The sequence below is a fragment of the Schistocerca nitens genome, chromosome 6, assembly GCF_023898315.1.
Source record: "Schistocerca nitens isolate TAMUIC-IGC-003100 chromosome 6, iqSchNite1.1, whole genome shotgun sequence".
In the NCBI taxonomy this organism is placed as follows: Eukaryota; Metazoa; Arthropoda; class Insecta; order Orthoptera; family Acrididae; genus Schistocerca; species Schistocerca nitens.
Genome location: NC_064619.1, coordinates 709,644,012 through 709,663,249, shown reverse-complemented (window position 1 = coordinate 709,663,249; position 19,238 = coordinate 709,644,012). Strand labels below are relative to the sequence as shown.

General features: G+C 36.7%; 1 protein-coding gene across 1 annotated transcript in view; it reads right to left on the bottom strand.

Annotated features, from left to right (window-relative positions):
- LOC126263582 (sodium channel protein 60E-like) overlaps positions 1 to 19,238 on the bottom strand; it is a 347,601-nt gene that overhangs the window by 114,411 nt on the left and 213,952 nt on the right. Inside the window, exons 21-23 of the mRNA XM_049960674.1 lie at positions 1,166 to 1,442; positions 567 to 882; positions 341 to 457 (exon numbers count right to left, since the gene is read on the bottom strand). Coding sequence (XP_049816631.1) covers positions 341 to 457; positions 567 to 882; positions 1,166 to 1,442 — 710 coding nt within the window. The remainder of the gene's footprint in view (positions 1 to 340; positions 458 to 566; positions 883 to 1,165; positions 1,443 to 19,238) is intronic.

Here is a 19,238-nt window from a genome sequence, read left to right as displayed (position 1 = left end):
AATACTATGAAAATTTCATGAACAAAGCTTTGGCTGAAAATAACCTGCAAAAATGCTTCATCTTGTACTGAAATAATTATGAGAATACAAAAAATGAAAGAGAGAGAGAGAAGAGCAAATGGTGATCTACTTTGATTTGATATACACTGGAAAGTGAAATGTTTACTCTTTGTAGCTACAACTTGCATAAAGCTGTTGAGATCATATTTTACAGTTAGTAACTGACAACAAGTACATGAATGTTATGAACATGTCCATTATCTAATTTAGTACTGCAATTACAGAGAAAATGTCTCCATGTGCATGTAATAGCATATTTATCAATCTGATCTGTGCTCACCCTCATTCCCTGCCATCTCGAAATTGCCCTCAGTGGTCTCAAGGCACGAAGAGTTCTCAAAGACCGCAGAACTTTCAGATTTTCATTTTCCTCTATTAGTAAACTAAATATTGATACCTGATAAAAGAAGCAGCCATTGTAATTAAAGCACAATAATCATAAGTTAGACACAATTCATCATGATTTTTTTTATGTTGATCAAAATCTGAAAATTCAAGTTACTTACAAAAACAATAATAAAATCAAGAATTGTCCAGAAACTTGTGAAGTATTTCCAGAATCCAAGTGCAATCCATTTGAGCATCATTTCTACACTAAACAAAGCACAAAATCCTAAATTTGTCCAATAAAGAATTTTTTGTAGCATTACATTTTCATCGAGGTAAATGTCCTCAAAGCACAATGTTATACTCGATGCAAAAATAAGCACTAAAATAAACCACTCAAACATTGGTGTATCCACAACTGAAAGAACCTGTGTACGAATTTCCATCCACTTCTTGCCAATTTTTGTTTCAAGACACTGATCACAGCATGCACACCTGAAAATGAGACATGAATTAATTGCACAATGCACTTCTAACATATGGATATATTAACTATATGAGCAATACTAACTTACTTTCAAAAGTTGTTATTTGCTTCTCACAGTTTTACATCCACAACTGCTATTGATTTTCTTTTAATGGTTACAATAGTTACTTATTAAAGACTTACAAAAAATGTCAAATTATTCAAAACTACAATGGCAACAGCGTCTGGGAATAAGACTTATATATGTACAATAGCCATAAAAGCAACAAGAGGTATATAAAATTTTAGTACCGTTGATAGCAATGTTGAGGGAAGCATTCTTGTGGAACCTTCATGATCTTGTTTCGGCCGAACCCCGGAAAGCTGCCCATGCCATCAATGTAGCGCCCCTGAGAATCTCGCCTCCCACCAACTGTAAGTTCATCTACATAAGAAACTAGAGCATGCCAAGGGTGTGAGGCAGTTTTATCATCACCTTTCTCTCCAGCTGTTGGCAACATTGTCTCTAATTCTCCTGGACCTTTATTAAGAACTTCTAGCTCTATGCTCTCCTCCGCATTTGACTCATCTGTAATAAGATGCAAGTTAATTAGATACAGGGTCAGAAGAATGCTGCAACAGAAACAAGTCAACTAAATTTTTTTATGTCTTCCCTGGAACCTGCAATATTTAGTGGCCTATAATTCTTTTTTATTTTTAAAAGATACATGAAAACATATGCACACAAACAAATGTCATTGTGAGTGAAACACTGATGTCTTATTTATCTTGATAACAGAAATAACAATAAAAGTCAGTAATAAAGTAATACCAAATTGTTATGCATATGTTTTTTGATTATGAATAATATCAAAAAATATGGAAAGATAATGCATGCATATGCTTCAATGAATAAATAATCTTTTAAATTTCTGTCCCTAAATACTCTGCAAGAGCAATAATTTTACATACTGACTGAAAGTAACTCGTTCATGACCAAACCACTATTCAATTTCTTTTTATTGAAACTACTTTTTAAAGCTGTGACAAAATAGAAAAAGTAACCAAAATTAATCAACAAGAAGTGTACAATAACTTCCTAAAATATCTAAACTTTTAACTATTTCAAGTGAACTATTGTCTAGGCAATGCAATCTAATGATGCTAAAATGCACACTGTTAATGAAAAGGATTTTTTCTTTACCCTTTTTCAACGTGACTATGATTATCTGTACAACAAACAGTAACCACACATTTTTTGAACATGCAGTTGACATAAAAAGATAATGGAAAATAAGATTTAAATGTGCTTCTAAGCCACTTGTACTTCTGCTGAAATATTCATACAATGGTGACTATCTCTCTTTCTTTTATGTGGCATATTATGACTGCTTAGAAATTAACTGAATTGTTACAGCAGTGTAGTAACTGTAAAATTATGCTAAAAACTGCATATATATTTTTAAGAGCACAGTAAACAAAGTCTTTATCAATCACTGATGATAATATATTTTAGTAACACGATTTTTGGCTGGATTCACATGGCGTTTAAAAAATGTGTGGGGTTACTGAGAATGTTCTAATACAATATGCCAAGATGTGCAAAATGCTTCCTATGAAGAATTAAAGGAAATAAATAAATGGTTAAATTTCTCTGAGTGTGAATAAACCACAAAACAGAACGACTACTAGGCTACTGTGTAAAGAAACTCATGCGTAATGTAGCTCACACACAACTCAGTTGACAGTATCATCCATATGATTTTATTTCATATAACCACAAGGATTTCACATGGTTTTAATGAAGTGCTTAAACAAATGACTGACTGCTTCCATGTTTTCAAATACGCCAATACTCTCTGAAGTGTATGTAGACTACCTTTCCCTCGAGAAACAACTACCAAAATCATGTATCTATGGCTGTATTTACAAGGGAATGCTTTATGTAATTTTGTGGTTTAAGTGGAGAATTTACATCAGCTATGATAAATACTTTAGTTCAAATTCTTTAATCAGTTATTTAATGTAAACATCATAAAAAACTTTACATAATGTGCTATTTGCTGACTTACAAATGGACCTGAGGTCACTGAAATATGCACTACTGTATGAGAGAATAATTTTATTTTTGGCAAGTGTTTCCCATTACTGAAGCCACTGAAATTTAAATGTGAAATCTAGTGGAGTGAAATATCGTACATTTTATTTATGTGACATGTCTAAGACTCAACAGCAATCAGTACCTCAGTGCATTTGACACATGGAGCTTGCCTTACATTCCAGTATTCAGGTACTGAGGGTATTGATCAAAGAGTTTTGAATATAGTCATCTTAAATACTTAAAGGTGTTGCAGCAAAAACAAAATTAATCATCAAATAAGTCTGTGAAGTGCACTTCTTACTGTGCATTTACAACATGCACGTTGGGAAACACTGACCTGAAATTTTGTTTAGTGTCAAGAAGCATGAATACCATGCTGTATGTGCTACAAAAAAGCTGGCAATTGCTATACAACTATCTGGAGCCATATATCCAGATGCCTAAAAGGACTATACTCCAGAGAGATCTTCACAGGAGATTTGCAATTTTTGTACTTATTATGAAGCAACTACAAGTTTTGTTTGTCATACCTGAGAGAAGAAGAGAAAAGCAAAGGACCTGTATGCTACTTGAAAGTTGGAAACTGTAGATTAATAATATTAAGTACAATGATTTTTTAAAGAACAGAGGCGATAATTACAAAAATACTTAAATTACATTTTATAAAGTATTTGTCTTTAAACATCAGTTTCAGTTGAACTCCATTATTAAGGCTTCCTGGGAAAATCAAGTTTACTTTATGTTTATAAATCTGATTACAGTCTGTAATGTGTTTTGATTTTATTAAAAACAATTATTCAATAGATTGTCAATGGGCATTTATTTCTGTTTGCTTCTCCTAATCTAAAATATGTAGCAGGCTTTGAGAAACATCTGGAACATTTATATGGATGGAATGCTTCAACATTTTTCAGTTACTCCCAGTTATCTTCTTCTCTTTAAAAAACAAAGATGAGAGGGGATTGGGCTCATGGAGAAAAATAAATAAAGAAATACTGATAATTGTGAAATGAATAAAATGCAGAAAAACAACAGATATGACTTTCCCATACGCCAGAAAGGGAAAGAGGCATGGGAAAGCATAAAAGTACAATGCAATATTATAGACGATCTAGAAATGTTGTTTGCTCATTCTGTGAATAACTTAGCATCTCTTCCCCTCTGTTACTGACAAAGGGCAGTGTTACTCAACACAGTGTAGACCTTTTGAGTTAAACACCACAATAATTGTATCTAAAAGAGGTTTAAGCATGATGGAAATGATTTTTGCACATTTACTTATGTAAAGCTATAATAATTATAATAATATTGGAGAAAATTCACACTTTTTATAAATAAACTCATTTTGTTACACTACATCAGAAGTATTTTTGAAGAACTTTTCAAGTCAAATTTATTTGACAGATTTTCATTCTAAATGAATGTTTTGGTAATTATTAGTCACTGTTGCTTCAAGCGCACAAAGAAAGTGTATAATGATTCAAGGTATTTATCTAAAAATTCACACAGAACATTATGGATAATACAGCAGACATAAAAAACTATGCTAATGCCAACATTAGAGTCTCAGGACTATAGCCTAGAAGAATGATTTGTAACAAAGGGGATTTACAACATAAACAGCAGACATATGAATTAAGAAACTGTAAACGCAACAAAATGTAGTATAAATTTGTGAATGAAACTGAAATCATCAGAAAAATTACAGGTACCATCATTTTATAAGATAAATCTCAGATGAATAAATAGAACTACAAAATTATGGAACAGCAAAAGGTACACATATGGTAAGGAAAATTCTAGTAGAATATCTGTGTGTGTGTGTGTGTGTGTGTGTGTGTGTGTGTGTGTGTGTGTGTGTGTGTGTGTGGAAAGCTTTCATTCTCTTTTGTGTATCCCTGTTGATAAATCAACACTTCTGCTATTCAGTAAAAATATCAGAAAACTACAGAATTTTTTTTTAGATATTGTGAAACAGTAATATGTTAGTGTGACTTGGAAAGAGTTGTTATACAGTTTGAGCTGTTTTACTCTTTGTGTGAATATAAAACTGTTTTACATACATGAATGATAAAATAGCTTAAGAGTCAAACAAAATAAATGGAGAACAGTATAAACATCATCAGACACATTCAAAATGATATTTACTTGTTAAGGAAATTTCCTGATATGTTTCTCTGTAGAAGAAGAATCTATGTTGAGGCAGAAATCTGGATTTTTTTCTTTTCTGTCATTGCTCTACTTGTTAATTTATACAATAATTTCTCACTGATTGACAAAATAACTACAATCTTAAACTGTGTGTCAACTAGTGTCCTAAATTTCACAGGTATTCTCTACCAATATATGTATGATAGCACCACTGAGGAAAAAAGATAACTATACTACAGTTGGTTACAAGATGAAATCTTTCTTTCTGTAGCAATATATGCAGCAAAAGAAATTTTCTTGAGAGATTAAAACTGCACATAATGTCAAGGCTCAAACTCAGAAGTTTGGGTTATGAGTTATGTGTTCTAACACCAGCTGAGTTAGTGAGACAAAATCTCAAAGAGTGATGTATAACTTCAAAGATAATATTAAAGGTTTTCCCTCTAGTCCTTCAGGCCTATCAACTGTAGAAGATAAGACAGGACGTTTGCTTGGCTTGGCCACATCATACTGTCATCCGGCCTCTCGTTCTACAGTTGCATTTACACTGACATAACCAATTTAAAAGGTATGCTGGACTATACCTTGACCTACGACCTCTGGAATTAATTATGATGATTCTGTATCTAGCTTCTGGATACATTTTTTGAATCAGTTTGGAACTCTTGGCTTCAATTTCTTTTTTTTACACTGCCGTATTCTATACATGAGTTGTTGCTAATTTTTGACTACGAAATCAAGAGAATCACTTTAACCTCTCACCAAGCTGAATTTAAGAACACACTTAACTCCAGTTCAAATGATTACTTCTGGAACTAGTATTACATCCTGACTCAGTAATTACTCTCTGTACACTTATAACACATTTTTTTCTTTCTGGCGCTGAAATAGAAATGAAATGAAATGAGTGTATGGTATTTTTGGCTGGGAGGCCCCATCCAGGGTGGTTCGGCCGCCAAGTGCAAGTGTTATTGCAGTCGATGCCACATTGGGCAACTTGCATATTGGTGATAATGATGAAATGATGATGAGGACAACACAACACCCAGTCCACGAGCAGAGAAAATCTCCAACCCGGCCGGGAATTGAACTCAGGCCCACTGGCACGGGAAGCAAGCATGTTACCACCCAGTTAAGCAGGTGGACATGTTGTTTACTTATGATGCTGATGATGATGATGAGGCCCCATACTCTGAGGAGCATAGGGGATGATGCGGGAGACCCGCACCGCCATACTAGGCAAGGTCCTAGCGGAGGTGATTTGCCATTGTCTTCCTCCGACCATAACGGGGATGAACGATTATGATGAAGATGACACGACGACACCCAGTCATCTCGAGGCAGGAAAAATCCCTGACCCTACCAGGAATCGAACCCGGGACCCCATGCGCGGGAATCGAGAACACTACCGCAAGACCACAAGCTGTGGACATAACTTTTTATAGCTGGAGATCTGTTTCTCATTATCCTAGCTTTATTATGATGAAAAGCTTCATGTATTCCACCCGGCAGCAGTGAATGCATTAGAAAAATAATTACTTTCTATCTCAGCAGACTACATACTAGTATTTCAGTCCATTCGGTCCTCCAACAGCTGACAATTATCTGTCACTTTGCCACTGAACTTTTATCTATCAACATCCCACATGTATTCCTTATGACATTCATATCACTGAGAAGTAGCTGTGGTTCAAACCATCACAAATATCTTATGAATCAGAACATTTATATAACTCTTACTTTTATTTCTCATTTTTTCTTTCTTTTTCATTTCTCTATAATACTTTATTGACAGTAAAATGTTGTAATGTCTTATCGTTTGCCTATTTAGAATAAAACTAGCAATTAGTAAAGCAACTATACGTTTTACTGAAAGCTGCAAGTCGCACAGATATTTCTTTGCTGCATTGAAATCTAACAACATCCAAATTAATTCACATACATTGAATTAAAGGTACCAAATTCCCTCTATTAACTAAAAGATAAGTGACTTTAATCTTAACACAGTTTTGTTCCTTCACATTCTTTCAAGGAAATGTTAACTCAGCCTCAGTGGACACTGGGAGAATACTAAAGAGATAGCTGCTGAACATGTTCCAATATCACAGGGTGCAGAGGGCTGATCTTGAAAGCTGGAGACCTCATTTCCAGAAGATTGGTGTGCAGTTTTAGCACGTTACTAAAGTTTGTTCAGCCCATATTCCATTGGGAGAGAGACACTCCTCTGATGTATCAGATGCTATTTCTGCCTACATTATTGTTTCTGTTACTATACCTTGTATTAATCATTTAAACTGTGATGCATGCCTACAGATGGAAAATTTGGATGGCATAAAACATACACAAGACACGCAAACAAAACGTTTATTTTGGATCTAGCAATAAATTTTATGTTGAAATTAGAGAGACAGTTGGTTTGATGACTACAACAGTATGACACAATTACCTAATATTGGTCCCGTTCACACCACTTACAGTAAAAACAGTGAACTGTGATAAGTAAAATGATCATCTATGGTGTATGTTTCGTTATTCAAACAAGTGAAGAGGACCATTCAGAAACAGACAATAAGAAACAATTTTTTTTCTTTGACATTTACTTGTCATAACTTCTGTTGCTTTAAATGTGGACATACTCTGTTCCTCATTCTCTCACTTTCCTGTCAATGAATAGAGCTGTATGTTTGTTTCATTTTTAATGACTTCAGTTATTATATATTTAGTTTGTCTCTATTTCTCAAACCATCAATTTGTGACCAGCTTATTCCTGTAAATTCACAGCTCCACATAAGCCCATCTACGAGGATGTGAGACATATCTCCAGGAGAAAGTAAAAAACCATATAATTTTGTTTATCCATAGGCTTTAGGTTCTTGCTGAGATCTGTCAGTATTGTATTTCATCCATAACTTGTCAATATTTTCAGTAAAATTCGAGATCAGAAACGTAAAATATATCGACAATTATTTGCAGCAGTTGAAAATTCTACACGAATACACTATTTATGAATACTAATGATGAGTTCATAGTTTTTAAAACAGAATTCATTTCTCCATAACAGTGGCACAAAAACGATGAACTATTCAAATAATAAAACAGAAGGAAACAGTCTTTGATCAGCATGAATTCAGACTAGAAGTTCTAAGGAATGGATGCACTGGAAAATTGACCTTAACATCTGCTTTCCAGACTTGTTTTGAAGATATGCATATTTTATACTGGGAAATATATACCAAAGCACCAAAGAATCTGGTATAGGAATGTGTATTCAAATACAGAAATATGTAAGCAGGCAGAATGAGACACTGCAGTCGGCAATGCCTGTATAAGACAACAAATGTCTGGCACAGTTGTTAGATTGGTTACTGTTGCTACAATGTCAGGTTATCAAGATTTAAGTGAATTTGAATGTGGTGTTACAGTCGGTGCACGAGCGATGGGACACAAAATCTCTGATGTAGCGATGAAGTGGGGATTTTCCCCTTCGAACATGTCATGAGAGTACCGTGGATAACAGGAATCCGGTAAAACATCAAATCTCCAAAATTGCTGTGGCTAGAAAAAGATTATGCAAGAATGGGACCGACAATGACTGAAGAGATTCATTCAACATGACACAAGTGCAACTCTTCTGCAAAATGCTGCAGATTTCAATGCTGGATCATCAACAAGGGTCAGCATGTGAACCATTCAACAAAACATTGTCGATATGGGTTTTTGGAGCTGGAGGACCGCTCGTGTACCCCTGATGACTGCACAACACAAAGCTTTATTCTCCGCCTGGGCCTGTCAACACTGACACTGGACTGTTGATGACTCAAAACATGTTGCCTGGTCAAACAAGTCTTGTTTCAAATTGTATCGAACTGATGAAGACAAACCTCATGAATCCATGGACCCTGCATGTCAGCAGGTGACTATTCAAGCTGATGGAGCCTCTGCAATGATGTGCTGCGTGTGCAGTTGGAGAGATATGGGACCCTGATACGTCTAGATACGACTCTGACAGGTGACACGTACGTAAGCATCCTGTCTGATCACCTGCATTCATTCATCTCCATCATGAATCACAACAGACTTGGGACAATGCAACAGCCCACATGTCCTGAATTGCTACAGAGTGACTCCAGGAACACTCTACCGAGTTTAAACACTTCCACTGTCCACCAAACTCTCCAGACATGAACATTATTATCATATCCGGGATGCCTTGCAACATGCTCATCAGAAGAGGTCTCACCCCCCCCCCCCCCCCGTCGTACTATTAAAGATTTATGGATAGCCCTGCCGTATTCATGGTGTCAGTACCCTCCAGCTCTATTTCAGACATTAGTTGAGTCCATGCCACATTGTGTTGCAGCACTTCTGCGTGCTCGCAGGGGCCTTACACAATATTAGGCAGGTGTACCAGTTTCTTTATCTCTTTAGTGTAGTATGTTGCCTTTAAAATCAGAAAGATACAGAATGTGATGTAACTGGATGGATAAAAGTCTAACCTCCAACTGGCGGTGAAAGAAATACACAGAAGTTAGAAGTTAAGGAAATGTACAAGCTTTTGGAGCCAGTAGCCTCTTCTTCTGGCAGAAGAAGAAGGAAGAGCACTGAAGGAAAATGACTGGCAAGGTTTAAGAAATGGCCAGAGGAGACTTATCAGACGGGATTAGAAGGAATGGCTGACAGTTGGGGACTGCACTGGCCAAAGTTTGAAAACCTGGGAGCTTAAACGTGGAAGAAAGGCTAATACGTAAGCTAGAGAGTACTGACAAAACAAAGAGTTAGTAACATTGGAAAGTTAAGTGCACAATACATGGAAGCCATATGAGGTGGGAGAGGGGGAGGAGAGAGGGGAAAAGTGGCTGAAAAACAAAAAATGCTAAGACTGAAAAAAAAAAAAACAATGGAAAATAAGACTGAAGAAATTAACATAAATTAAGGCCACGTGAGTGGCAAGAACCAAACACATGTTGCAGTGACAGTCCCCACCTGTGTAGTTCTGAGATACTGGTGTCGAGAGTAGAATGCAGATGACAAGTGTGGCAAAACAGGCACTGTGGTCATGACTGTCATATTGTAGAGAATGAATATTGTGTGTTGCCTGTATACACCCTCTGGTGGTAGTCATACCAAAGTAGAAGGTCGGATAGTATTTACATAACAGCTGGTACACAATATGTCATTTCACACATGGCTCTCCCTGTAATAGTCCATGTTTTGCCAGTTACAGGGCTGGTATAGGTGATGGTAGGAGGGTGCATAGGCAAGCAGCGATGGTCACAGCGGTAGGAGTCATACTGCAGGGATTGGGGAAGGGGGAGTTCAAATGAAGAAAAGCTATTCTAGGTGTGGTGGGTAAAATTTCAGACAGAAAGGACCTCATTTCAGAGCATGATTAACAAAGTCAAAACTTTGTAGAAGTAGCTGATTAACACATTCAAGATTAATATAGTGCTGAGTGACAAGAGGTGTAAACTTTGTTTTTCTTTTCTTTTCTTTTCTTTTCAGGATTGTATGTGATGGCACTACTCCCATCATTCTCACCTCAGCCTTCACTGAATGTAATTACCCAATTACGTTCAGTGAAGGCTGAGGTGAGAATGATGGGAGTAGTGCTGTAAAGAGTCTGCATCTGAACATTTGCCTCGAACATCAAAGCTGTATGGCAAGGAAAATTTGACATGGAAAGAATAGCAAGTGTTAAAATGTAAGTACTGTTGAAATGTGAAGCACACCTTCAGTGGGGATGATGTCAACATCAAGGAACATGGCACAAGTTTCAGAATAGGACCATGTGAAATTTAATTGGAAAACTATATTTAGAGATTCCAAAAATTTTAACAGATCAGTCTCACCATGAATCCATATAGCAAAGATATCATCAATGTATCAAAAGCCGAGGACTAATGGATCCCACTTAAGCCCTGTCCAAGATACAGAAAGGATGTTAGCACTTACCTTCAGGAGGCAAAATTTTAGTACCAATGTCAGACGTATTGAAAAGTAAAAAAATATTCCTAGCTTTCAGACCTACTTATTCATTCCTCAGTAGGAAAAAAGAGGTAGGTTGGGAAAGAAAGGAAAGGTGGCAGTCACCCTTTGTTTCCCCTCTTATCCGGGGGATTGATTGACCTGCCCTTCCTTTATAGCCTCTCCTAACCAATTTCTCTTTCCTTTCTGATAAATAAATTAATAGTTCTGAAAGCTAAGAATAGTTTCTTGAATTGAATTTTCCAACTGATACAATGTATTGTATTGGTTTATTGATGATATTATTTGTTTGAAATATTATCTGTCCTTACAGCTCTTTTAAACTTAACTATCCTCTAGAACAGGTGTTGGTAACTAATTTTAGGTGGGGTTCAGATATGGCCCCAGGGTCCACATACTTTTGAAAATTTGTATTGAGGTCACAAAAGAAAAGCAACTCATATTCGGTACTAATATTTTTTTAATTCTCACTCACAAAATAATATGAAAATAACAGGTAGGAATAGCTGTACCAAAAATCAATGGGAGAAATTATATTTATGGTCTTGAGCCAGGTTATTCAAGTTAGGTTCACATGGAGAATAGATTATGCAAAGAGCATCTTTCACGTGGATGAATGTTAATCTTGAGAGGTACTGGTTCTCAAAAAAATTCATTTTTAAAAATGAACTAAATAAATGGTTGTAGCTCCATCATAAGTTGCACGACGAAGTATCTTTCTTATTTCTTGACAATGACCAGTTTCGGACTCCTATGTCCACTTCCAAACCATCTGTACCATAAGTGTGACAATACAAGGGAAAGCCTTTGTACAAAAACTGCCTTGCAGTTACGATCATAGCAGCACTATGGCTGGTTCAATAGTAAATAGACAACATACGACAGACAAGTTCCACAAACGTATGTGGAGCCAAACATAACAGCCAGGTAAATGGTTAATTTTTTGCAATTCCCTTATTTTTCTGGGAAATGTTTACTCCAAAATTCTTTGCTGGATGCAGTTTTATACATCGGCAAGGAAATCTCTTCCTTCAAATCCAGTATTTCCATTTGGAGGACAGGTTTTGAATAGCAGTACAACTTCGCAGCCACGTTGGTCCATTTTGCTTCTAGAGAAACTTCAAAAGGCGATTTTAAGAATCATGACAACTTCTCTATCTCTGCGAGGTCTTGGGGTCTCACTGCAAATTCCTTTGTAACATCTGACATCAAATTTGAAAATGTGTAATATCTGTTTCAGAATTATTTTTATATTCAAGAATTGTTGGAACACGAACATATTCAGCAATTGCATTTCTTTTTCAAAGATTCCCAGGTTGTGACAGAAAGAGGACATGCTTTGTATCGACCACATATTAATTTCCCAATTCCATGTAGCTTCATACGGAGTGCATTTGAACATTTGAGAAAGTCTTTCAGCTAGGCTATAGATAGAATATCACATTACTCTGCTAAGAACTCCAGAAACATCCTAGCTTCTTGTCTACAAAAGAAGTTACTACTTCTTTTGTTTGCCAAAAATGTTCAGTCACTTGATGTTTACTTTGCCTGTGAACATTGTTGTGCTGCACTGAGTCAGAATGCGATGAATCATACTCAGATAGAAGCTATTTGTTCTGTCTGTGCTAAATAGCAGAACGAGTTCTCATAAAATTAATCAGCTTGATCAAGCTATCCATTACTTATATCAGAGTGGTACCAACTTTTCCACAAAGAGCTGTGTGGTGAATTATGTGCTGATAAGATAAGATTAATTGATGAAAGGAAAAAATATAAAAATGCAGTAAATGAAGCAGACAAAAAGGAATACAAACGTCTCAAAAATGAGATAGATAGGAAGTGCAATATGGCTAAGCAGAGATGGCTAGAGGACAAATGTAAGACTGTAGAGGCATATAACACTAGGGGTAAGATAGATACTGCCTACAAGAAAATTAAAGAGACCTTTGGAGAAAAGAGAACCACTTGTATGAATATTCAAGAGCTCAGATAAAAAACCAGTTCTAAGCAAAGAAGGGAAAGCAGAAAGGTGGAAGGAGTATATAGAGGGTCTATACAGGAGTGATGTACTTGAAGTCAATACTATGGAAATGGAAGAGAATGTAGATGAAGATGAAATGGAAGATATGACACTGCGTGAAGAGTTTGACATAGCACTGAAAGACCTAAGTCGAAACAAGGCCCCGGGAGTATACAACATTCCATTAGAACTACTGATAGCCTAGGGAGAGCCAGCCCTGACAAAACTCTACCATCTGGTGAGCAAGATGTATGAGACAGGCGAAATACCCTCAGATTTCAAGAAGAATATAATAATTCCATTCCCAAAGAAAGCAGGTGTTGACAGATGTGAAAATTACCGAACTATCAGTTTAATACGTCACGGCTGCAATATACTAACACGAATTCTTTACAGCTGAATGAAAAAACTGGTAGAAGCTGACCTCGGGGAAGATCAGTTTGGATTCCGTAGAAATGTTGGAACACGTGATGCAATACTGACCCTACGACTTATCTTAGAAGATATATTAAGGAAAGGCAAACCTACAATTCTAGCATTTTTAGACTTAGAGAAAGCTTTTGACAATGTTGACTGCAATACTCTCTTTCAAATTCTGAAGGTGGCAGGGGTAAAACATGGGGAGCAAAAGGCTATTTACAATTTGTACAGAAACCAGATGGAGTTATAAGAGTCGAGGAGCATGAAAAGGAAGCAGTGGTTGGGAAGGGAGTGAGAAAGGGTTGTAGCCTCTCCCCGATGTTACTCAATCTGTATATTGAGCAAGCAGTAAAGGAAACAAAAGAAAAATTTGGAGTAGGAATTAAAATCCATGGAGAAGAAATAAAAACTTTGAAGTTTGTTGATGACATTGTAATTCTGTCAGAGACAGCAAAGAACCAGGAAGAGCAGTTGAATGGAATGGACAGTGCCTTTAAAGGAGGATATAAGATGAACATCAACAAAAGCAAAATGAGGATAGTGAAATGTAGTCAAGTTAACTCGGGTGATGCTGAGGGAATTAGATTAGGAAATGAGACACTTAAAGTAGTAAATGAGTTTTGCTATTTGGGGAGCAAAATAACTAATGATGGTCAAAGTAGAATGGATATAAAATGTAGACTGGCAATGGCAAGGAAAGCATTTCTGAAGAAGAGAAATTTGTTAACATCGAGTATTGATTAAAGTGTCAGGAAGTCATATCTGAAAGAATTTGTATGGAGTGTAGCCATGTATGGAAGTGAAACATGGACGACAAAGAGTTTGGACAAGAAAAGAACAGAAGCTTTCGAAATGTGGTGCTACAGAAGAATGGTGAGGAATAGATGGGTAGATCACATAACTAATGAGGAGGTATTGAAGTGAATTGGGGAGAAGAGAAATTTGTGGTACAACTTGACTAGAAGGAGGGATCACTTGGTAGGACATGTTCTGAGGCATCAAGGGATCACCAATTTAGTATTGGAGGGCAGTGTGGAGGGTAAAATTTGTAGAAGGAGGCCAAGAGATGAATACACTAAGCAGATTCAGAAGGATGTAGGTTGCAGTAGGTACTGGGAGGTGAAGAAGCTTGCACAGGGTAGAGTAGCATGGAAAGCTGCATCAAACCAGTCTCTGGACTGAAGACCATAACAACAACACAAGATGTAGCCCTGCATTCTTGTCCTTGATTCTCTTTACTAGCCCCTTTTCTCTGCCAGCCATCCCTGGGTCCCCTTCAGTTGTCAGACATCATTTTATCATAACTAATGGTTGATTTTTTTCATAGTCATCAAAAGTCTTGAATACGTCTTCTCCACAAGTCTTGTTTTTAAATGGCAATATTGATAGTAATTATTTCCTATATGATTTGCTTTCAGTATCCAAAAATCACATGACAGTGAACATTTGTTCTTCATTAAAAATGTCACATCATCCATCAAGAGCTGTGGTGTTGCAGGGCATCTTCTGTAGAAGTTCGAGCAAACTGCTTTTACTGTCAGCAGTAAAAATTTTGGTTGCTTGTTGCTGACAATGAATACCATGAATTGTGGCAGCAATGTCCTTTTTCTCTTCAAAAAGTGATGCGGCCACTTCCAATGTATCTTTTTTTCTATCTCAGAGTCAGGAAATGTCTTGTGCTGTTTATTAAGCACCCAACATGCATGCAACACTTTTTTGGCAGATTTTGCTTGCCCACTCAAAGGATGATTTTGTAAGGCTAGGCCTTTTTTTGACAAGCTTCACCATCCAGAGGAAAACTTTTATGCAACTGTTGATGAGATGTTTGGTAGTGTTGCTTTAAATTGGCATGTTTAACACAAGTAATAGTTTTGTTGCATATGAGGTAAACTCGAACAGCTCCAGGCCCACCACTCAGCATAAAAAAATGATGTTCATTCCACAAACTTTAGGATACATGTCAATACAAGGAAACATCATAAGCTTCTTGTTATTACAAGACAAATTAATGACAGCTCTGTAAGAGTTCACAACAACTCTTCACAAAGTGACGATAAAATTTATCTATTTTATTTAGATTTGTTCTTTATAAAAAATACCGTTGCCCAGCACAAACCGCATACTGACACACCATAAAGGAGCCGCTTCCATGTCACAGGTCACCATCACCATGTGCACCCGCCCAAAAGATAAAACTGTCATTTCACTTCAAAATTTCATAAAGTGGTGTTGAGCATTCATTCAAATTACAGACACAAAAATTTTGTTAAAATGAATATGCTTGCTCCAATTAAAAGAGGCTTCCTAGGTTGCCAGAGTCAGAGATCAACTTATAAAATCTCCTATTTCATTAAAAAAATGCTCATGTTGCCTTCAGGTGTGCAGAGCTTTTGTGTGGATCAATACAAGGCCAGCTAACTTGCTCCCCTCTGCTTCCATTCTCCAGCATGCCCTCCTTCATTATGCAGCATAGTGATTCTGTATTTAATCTACTAACTAACCATCATCAACTTAAATCGAGTCACTCAATTACTTGTAAAACACTATTAAAAGTAGTAAAGGTGGTACCCAAACATATTGTTGTCTACAGAAAAATAATTTTTTAAATAATTTTCTTGTATCAAAAAGAATTATCCGGTCTATAAAAATCATAACCATTATGTTATTTGAAATATGTGCATGAACAATGTACCATTGGAAAGAGCGAACTCTCAAGTTTTACATGGTTCCCGTTAGGTAGCTGCAGTGTGCACCCACTTCAGTTCTAATAAAAATGGTGTCAAGACAACAGAAAGAGTTTTGTGTTCTACGTTTTGTGCAGTGTGGGTCAGTAATAACTGTTCAGCTTGACTTTTGTATTAGGAATGATGTGTATCCTCCCACTGCACAGAGCTTTAAACAATGGCATAAACAATTCCAGAAACAGGTTGTTTTTGTAAAGGCAAATTGCTGGGCCATTCCTGAGTGTCTGACACAGATGTTGAATGTATCCACCATAGTTTCACAAGGAGTCCACAGCAATCCATTCGCTGTGCAGCTCAACAGCTCAACATGCCCCCGATGTCCGTCTGGCATGTTTTGTTTCAACATTTACACATGAAAGCATACAAAATTAAGATACTGCAAGCTCTTTGTGAATGTGACAAACAACAGTGTGTGAAGTTCTGTAATTTCGTTCTTGGCAAGATGGAAGATGACAGTTTTCTTCCACACTTAGTGTTTAATGGTGAGAAAACATTCCATTTAAACAGAAAGGTGGACTGTCATAATGTGAGAATATGGGGTATGGAACAACCACATGAAGTTGTACAACATGAGAGGGACTTCCCAAAGTTTAATGTGTTTTGTGCAGTTTCATGGGAAAAGGTGTATGGTCCATTTTTTTCCCAGAGAACATTGTTACAGGAAGCACATGTCTCGATATGCCTGAGAACTTTATTTTCCCGCAGTTGGAGACTGATTTGAAGTACTTCTTTTACAAACAGGATGGGACACTGTCACACTGGGATCTGGAAGTGTGGGAATTTTTAAATCAAAGGATTACTGAATGATGGATCGGTCACACTGGACCAAGGGATTCAGTCATACATTACTGGCCTATAAGGTCACCGGACCTGACTGTATGTGGTTATTTCTTCTGGGGGTTTATAAAAGACTCTGTTTATGTGCCTCTATTACCAACAACAATGAATGAACTGAGGCATCGCATAACAGCAGCTGTGGAAGTTGTGACTCAAGACATACTTGCTGCAATTTGGGAACAATTCGAATACCACATTGACAACAAAAAAACTTTTTGAGTTTCCTGTTCATCAAAAAACAAAATTCATTGTAAATGTTTATTAGTTTCAAAAATATAGACATGTCAAATTGAATGATTCTCTTTGATACACACAGTACTTTCAAAATATTGTTGGCAGTTCCCTTTCTGACCTTCTGTGGTCCAGATCTGAACCGCGAACTACCAGTTGCCGACTGTTGCTCTAGAATTATTATCGATTGTTAAGCACAGCATATTGCAGGGTAGTTTACCTTCCCTTATCATTCTTGTTTTATGCAACCTTCTGATTTCATTACAATTACATCTAACATCAGGTCCTAATGTATAAACAAGATGGAAAATATGGAAGTAAATATTACAGTATTAGCGTACCAATTAATTCAATGTTGAATATCCGTATGAGCCCATAAGATGTATCTTACAAGAATTTGTGCACACAGAGAGCAGGAACAAGTCACATATACATTGAAAACATCCTCTTCAATGCCAAACCTCTCTTAGATCAGTTGGGCAGTACATACTCAGTATTCAGAGGGTAAGCACGACAAGTTTGGGTCCTTAGCTTGAACTCACAAAAGTAGAGGATATGGTACACAAAGATGATAACGTGTCCTACTTTATCTCTGCTGCAAGCCTATGACATAACATAAGCAGCTATTATGTGGACCATATAAACAAAATAGTGGGAAAAAAGTACAATTACCTGATCTTGAACTTTTGCAGTCTATCATTATCGATTTCAGTCAGTAGAATGTCCAGGATGGAATAACAGCACCATGGAAAGGATAGATTGCTACTCACCACATAGAGGAAGCATTGAGTCACAGACAAGCATGAGGAAAAGGAATACTAGAAATAGTTGAGCTTTTGGGCAAAGTCCTTCTTCAGAAACAGAACTTTTTCACATTCACACAACGACTCAAACATACATGGGCACCGACTCGAGGCACTAAGGTCTGACTTACGTCAGCCTTAATGCCCTGAAACAGTGGTCAGGTGTGTGTGAAATATTGTTGTGTGGAAGTTCTACTTCTGAAGAAGGACTTCACCTGAAAGCTCAAATATTTCTAGTACTTCTTTTCGTTTGCCTGTCCGCGACATGACACCTCTTCTATCTGCTGAGAAGCTATGTATCCTGTCCATTAAATGTTCTGTTTCTTACTTCTATTTTTCTTATTTCCTGCAGAAATTATTTTTAGTGTTTGCATCTATCATTTTTGTATTCAATGAAACTATTTTATTGAACAGGTGTTAACTGTAAACTAGTCATGGGCAGATTTCTTGTTTTTACATATAGTGTGGGCACAATAAAATTGGCTCAAAAAGTTTTTACAATAATGCTGCTGAGGGATTGACCCTTGTTATTGAAGACTAAAGAAGATGCTGGAAATGGCTACCAATGATGCCCGAACAGTGCTGTGCTCCATTTATCAAATTGTTAGACACGCCTAGTAGTTCTGTCTGAAGGACAGCAGCAATAGTATTTTCTGTGTTCTGCTGTAGCTCTTTCACTGTGCGAGGATTAATGCACTATACCTGACCCTTCATTCTGCCCCACAGGTACACATGCATATGCTCCATGATAATATTTTGACACAACAATCTCTTAATTCCCACTTGAAATGGCAATGAAATTTCATCAGGCTTTGTTTCTGGGTTTACTTCAGTTGAGCAATATTTTCTGGTGTTTGAACACTTTTTGGATAGTTAGAACCTGTTTCACACTAGTTTTCCACTAATTTTTACATTGTAGACTTTGCTGGAGGTTTTGCCAAAACACTTTGAGTCTTAAACTGTTCTGCACAAGTTTTCCATGAATTGTGATTTGCACAATACCTGAGGATGAATATAAGCTGTTTCATCATGAGCACCATTTTGTGTTCCATTCAAACTGGTCACTAAACAGATCTGGTCCTCTCATTCACTC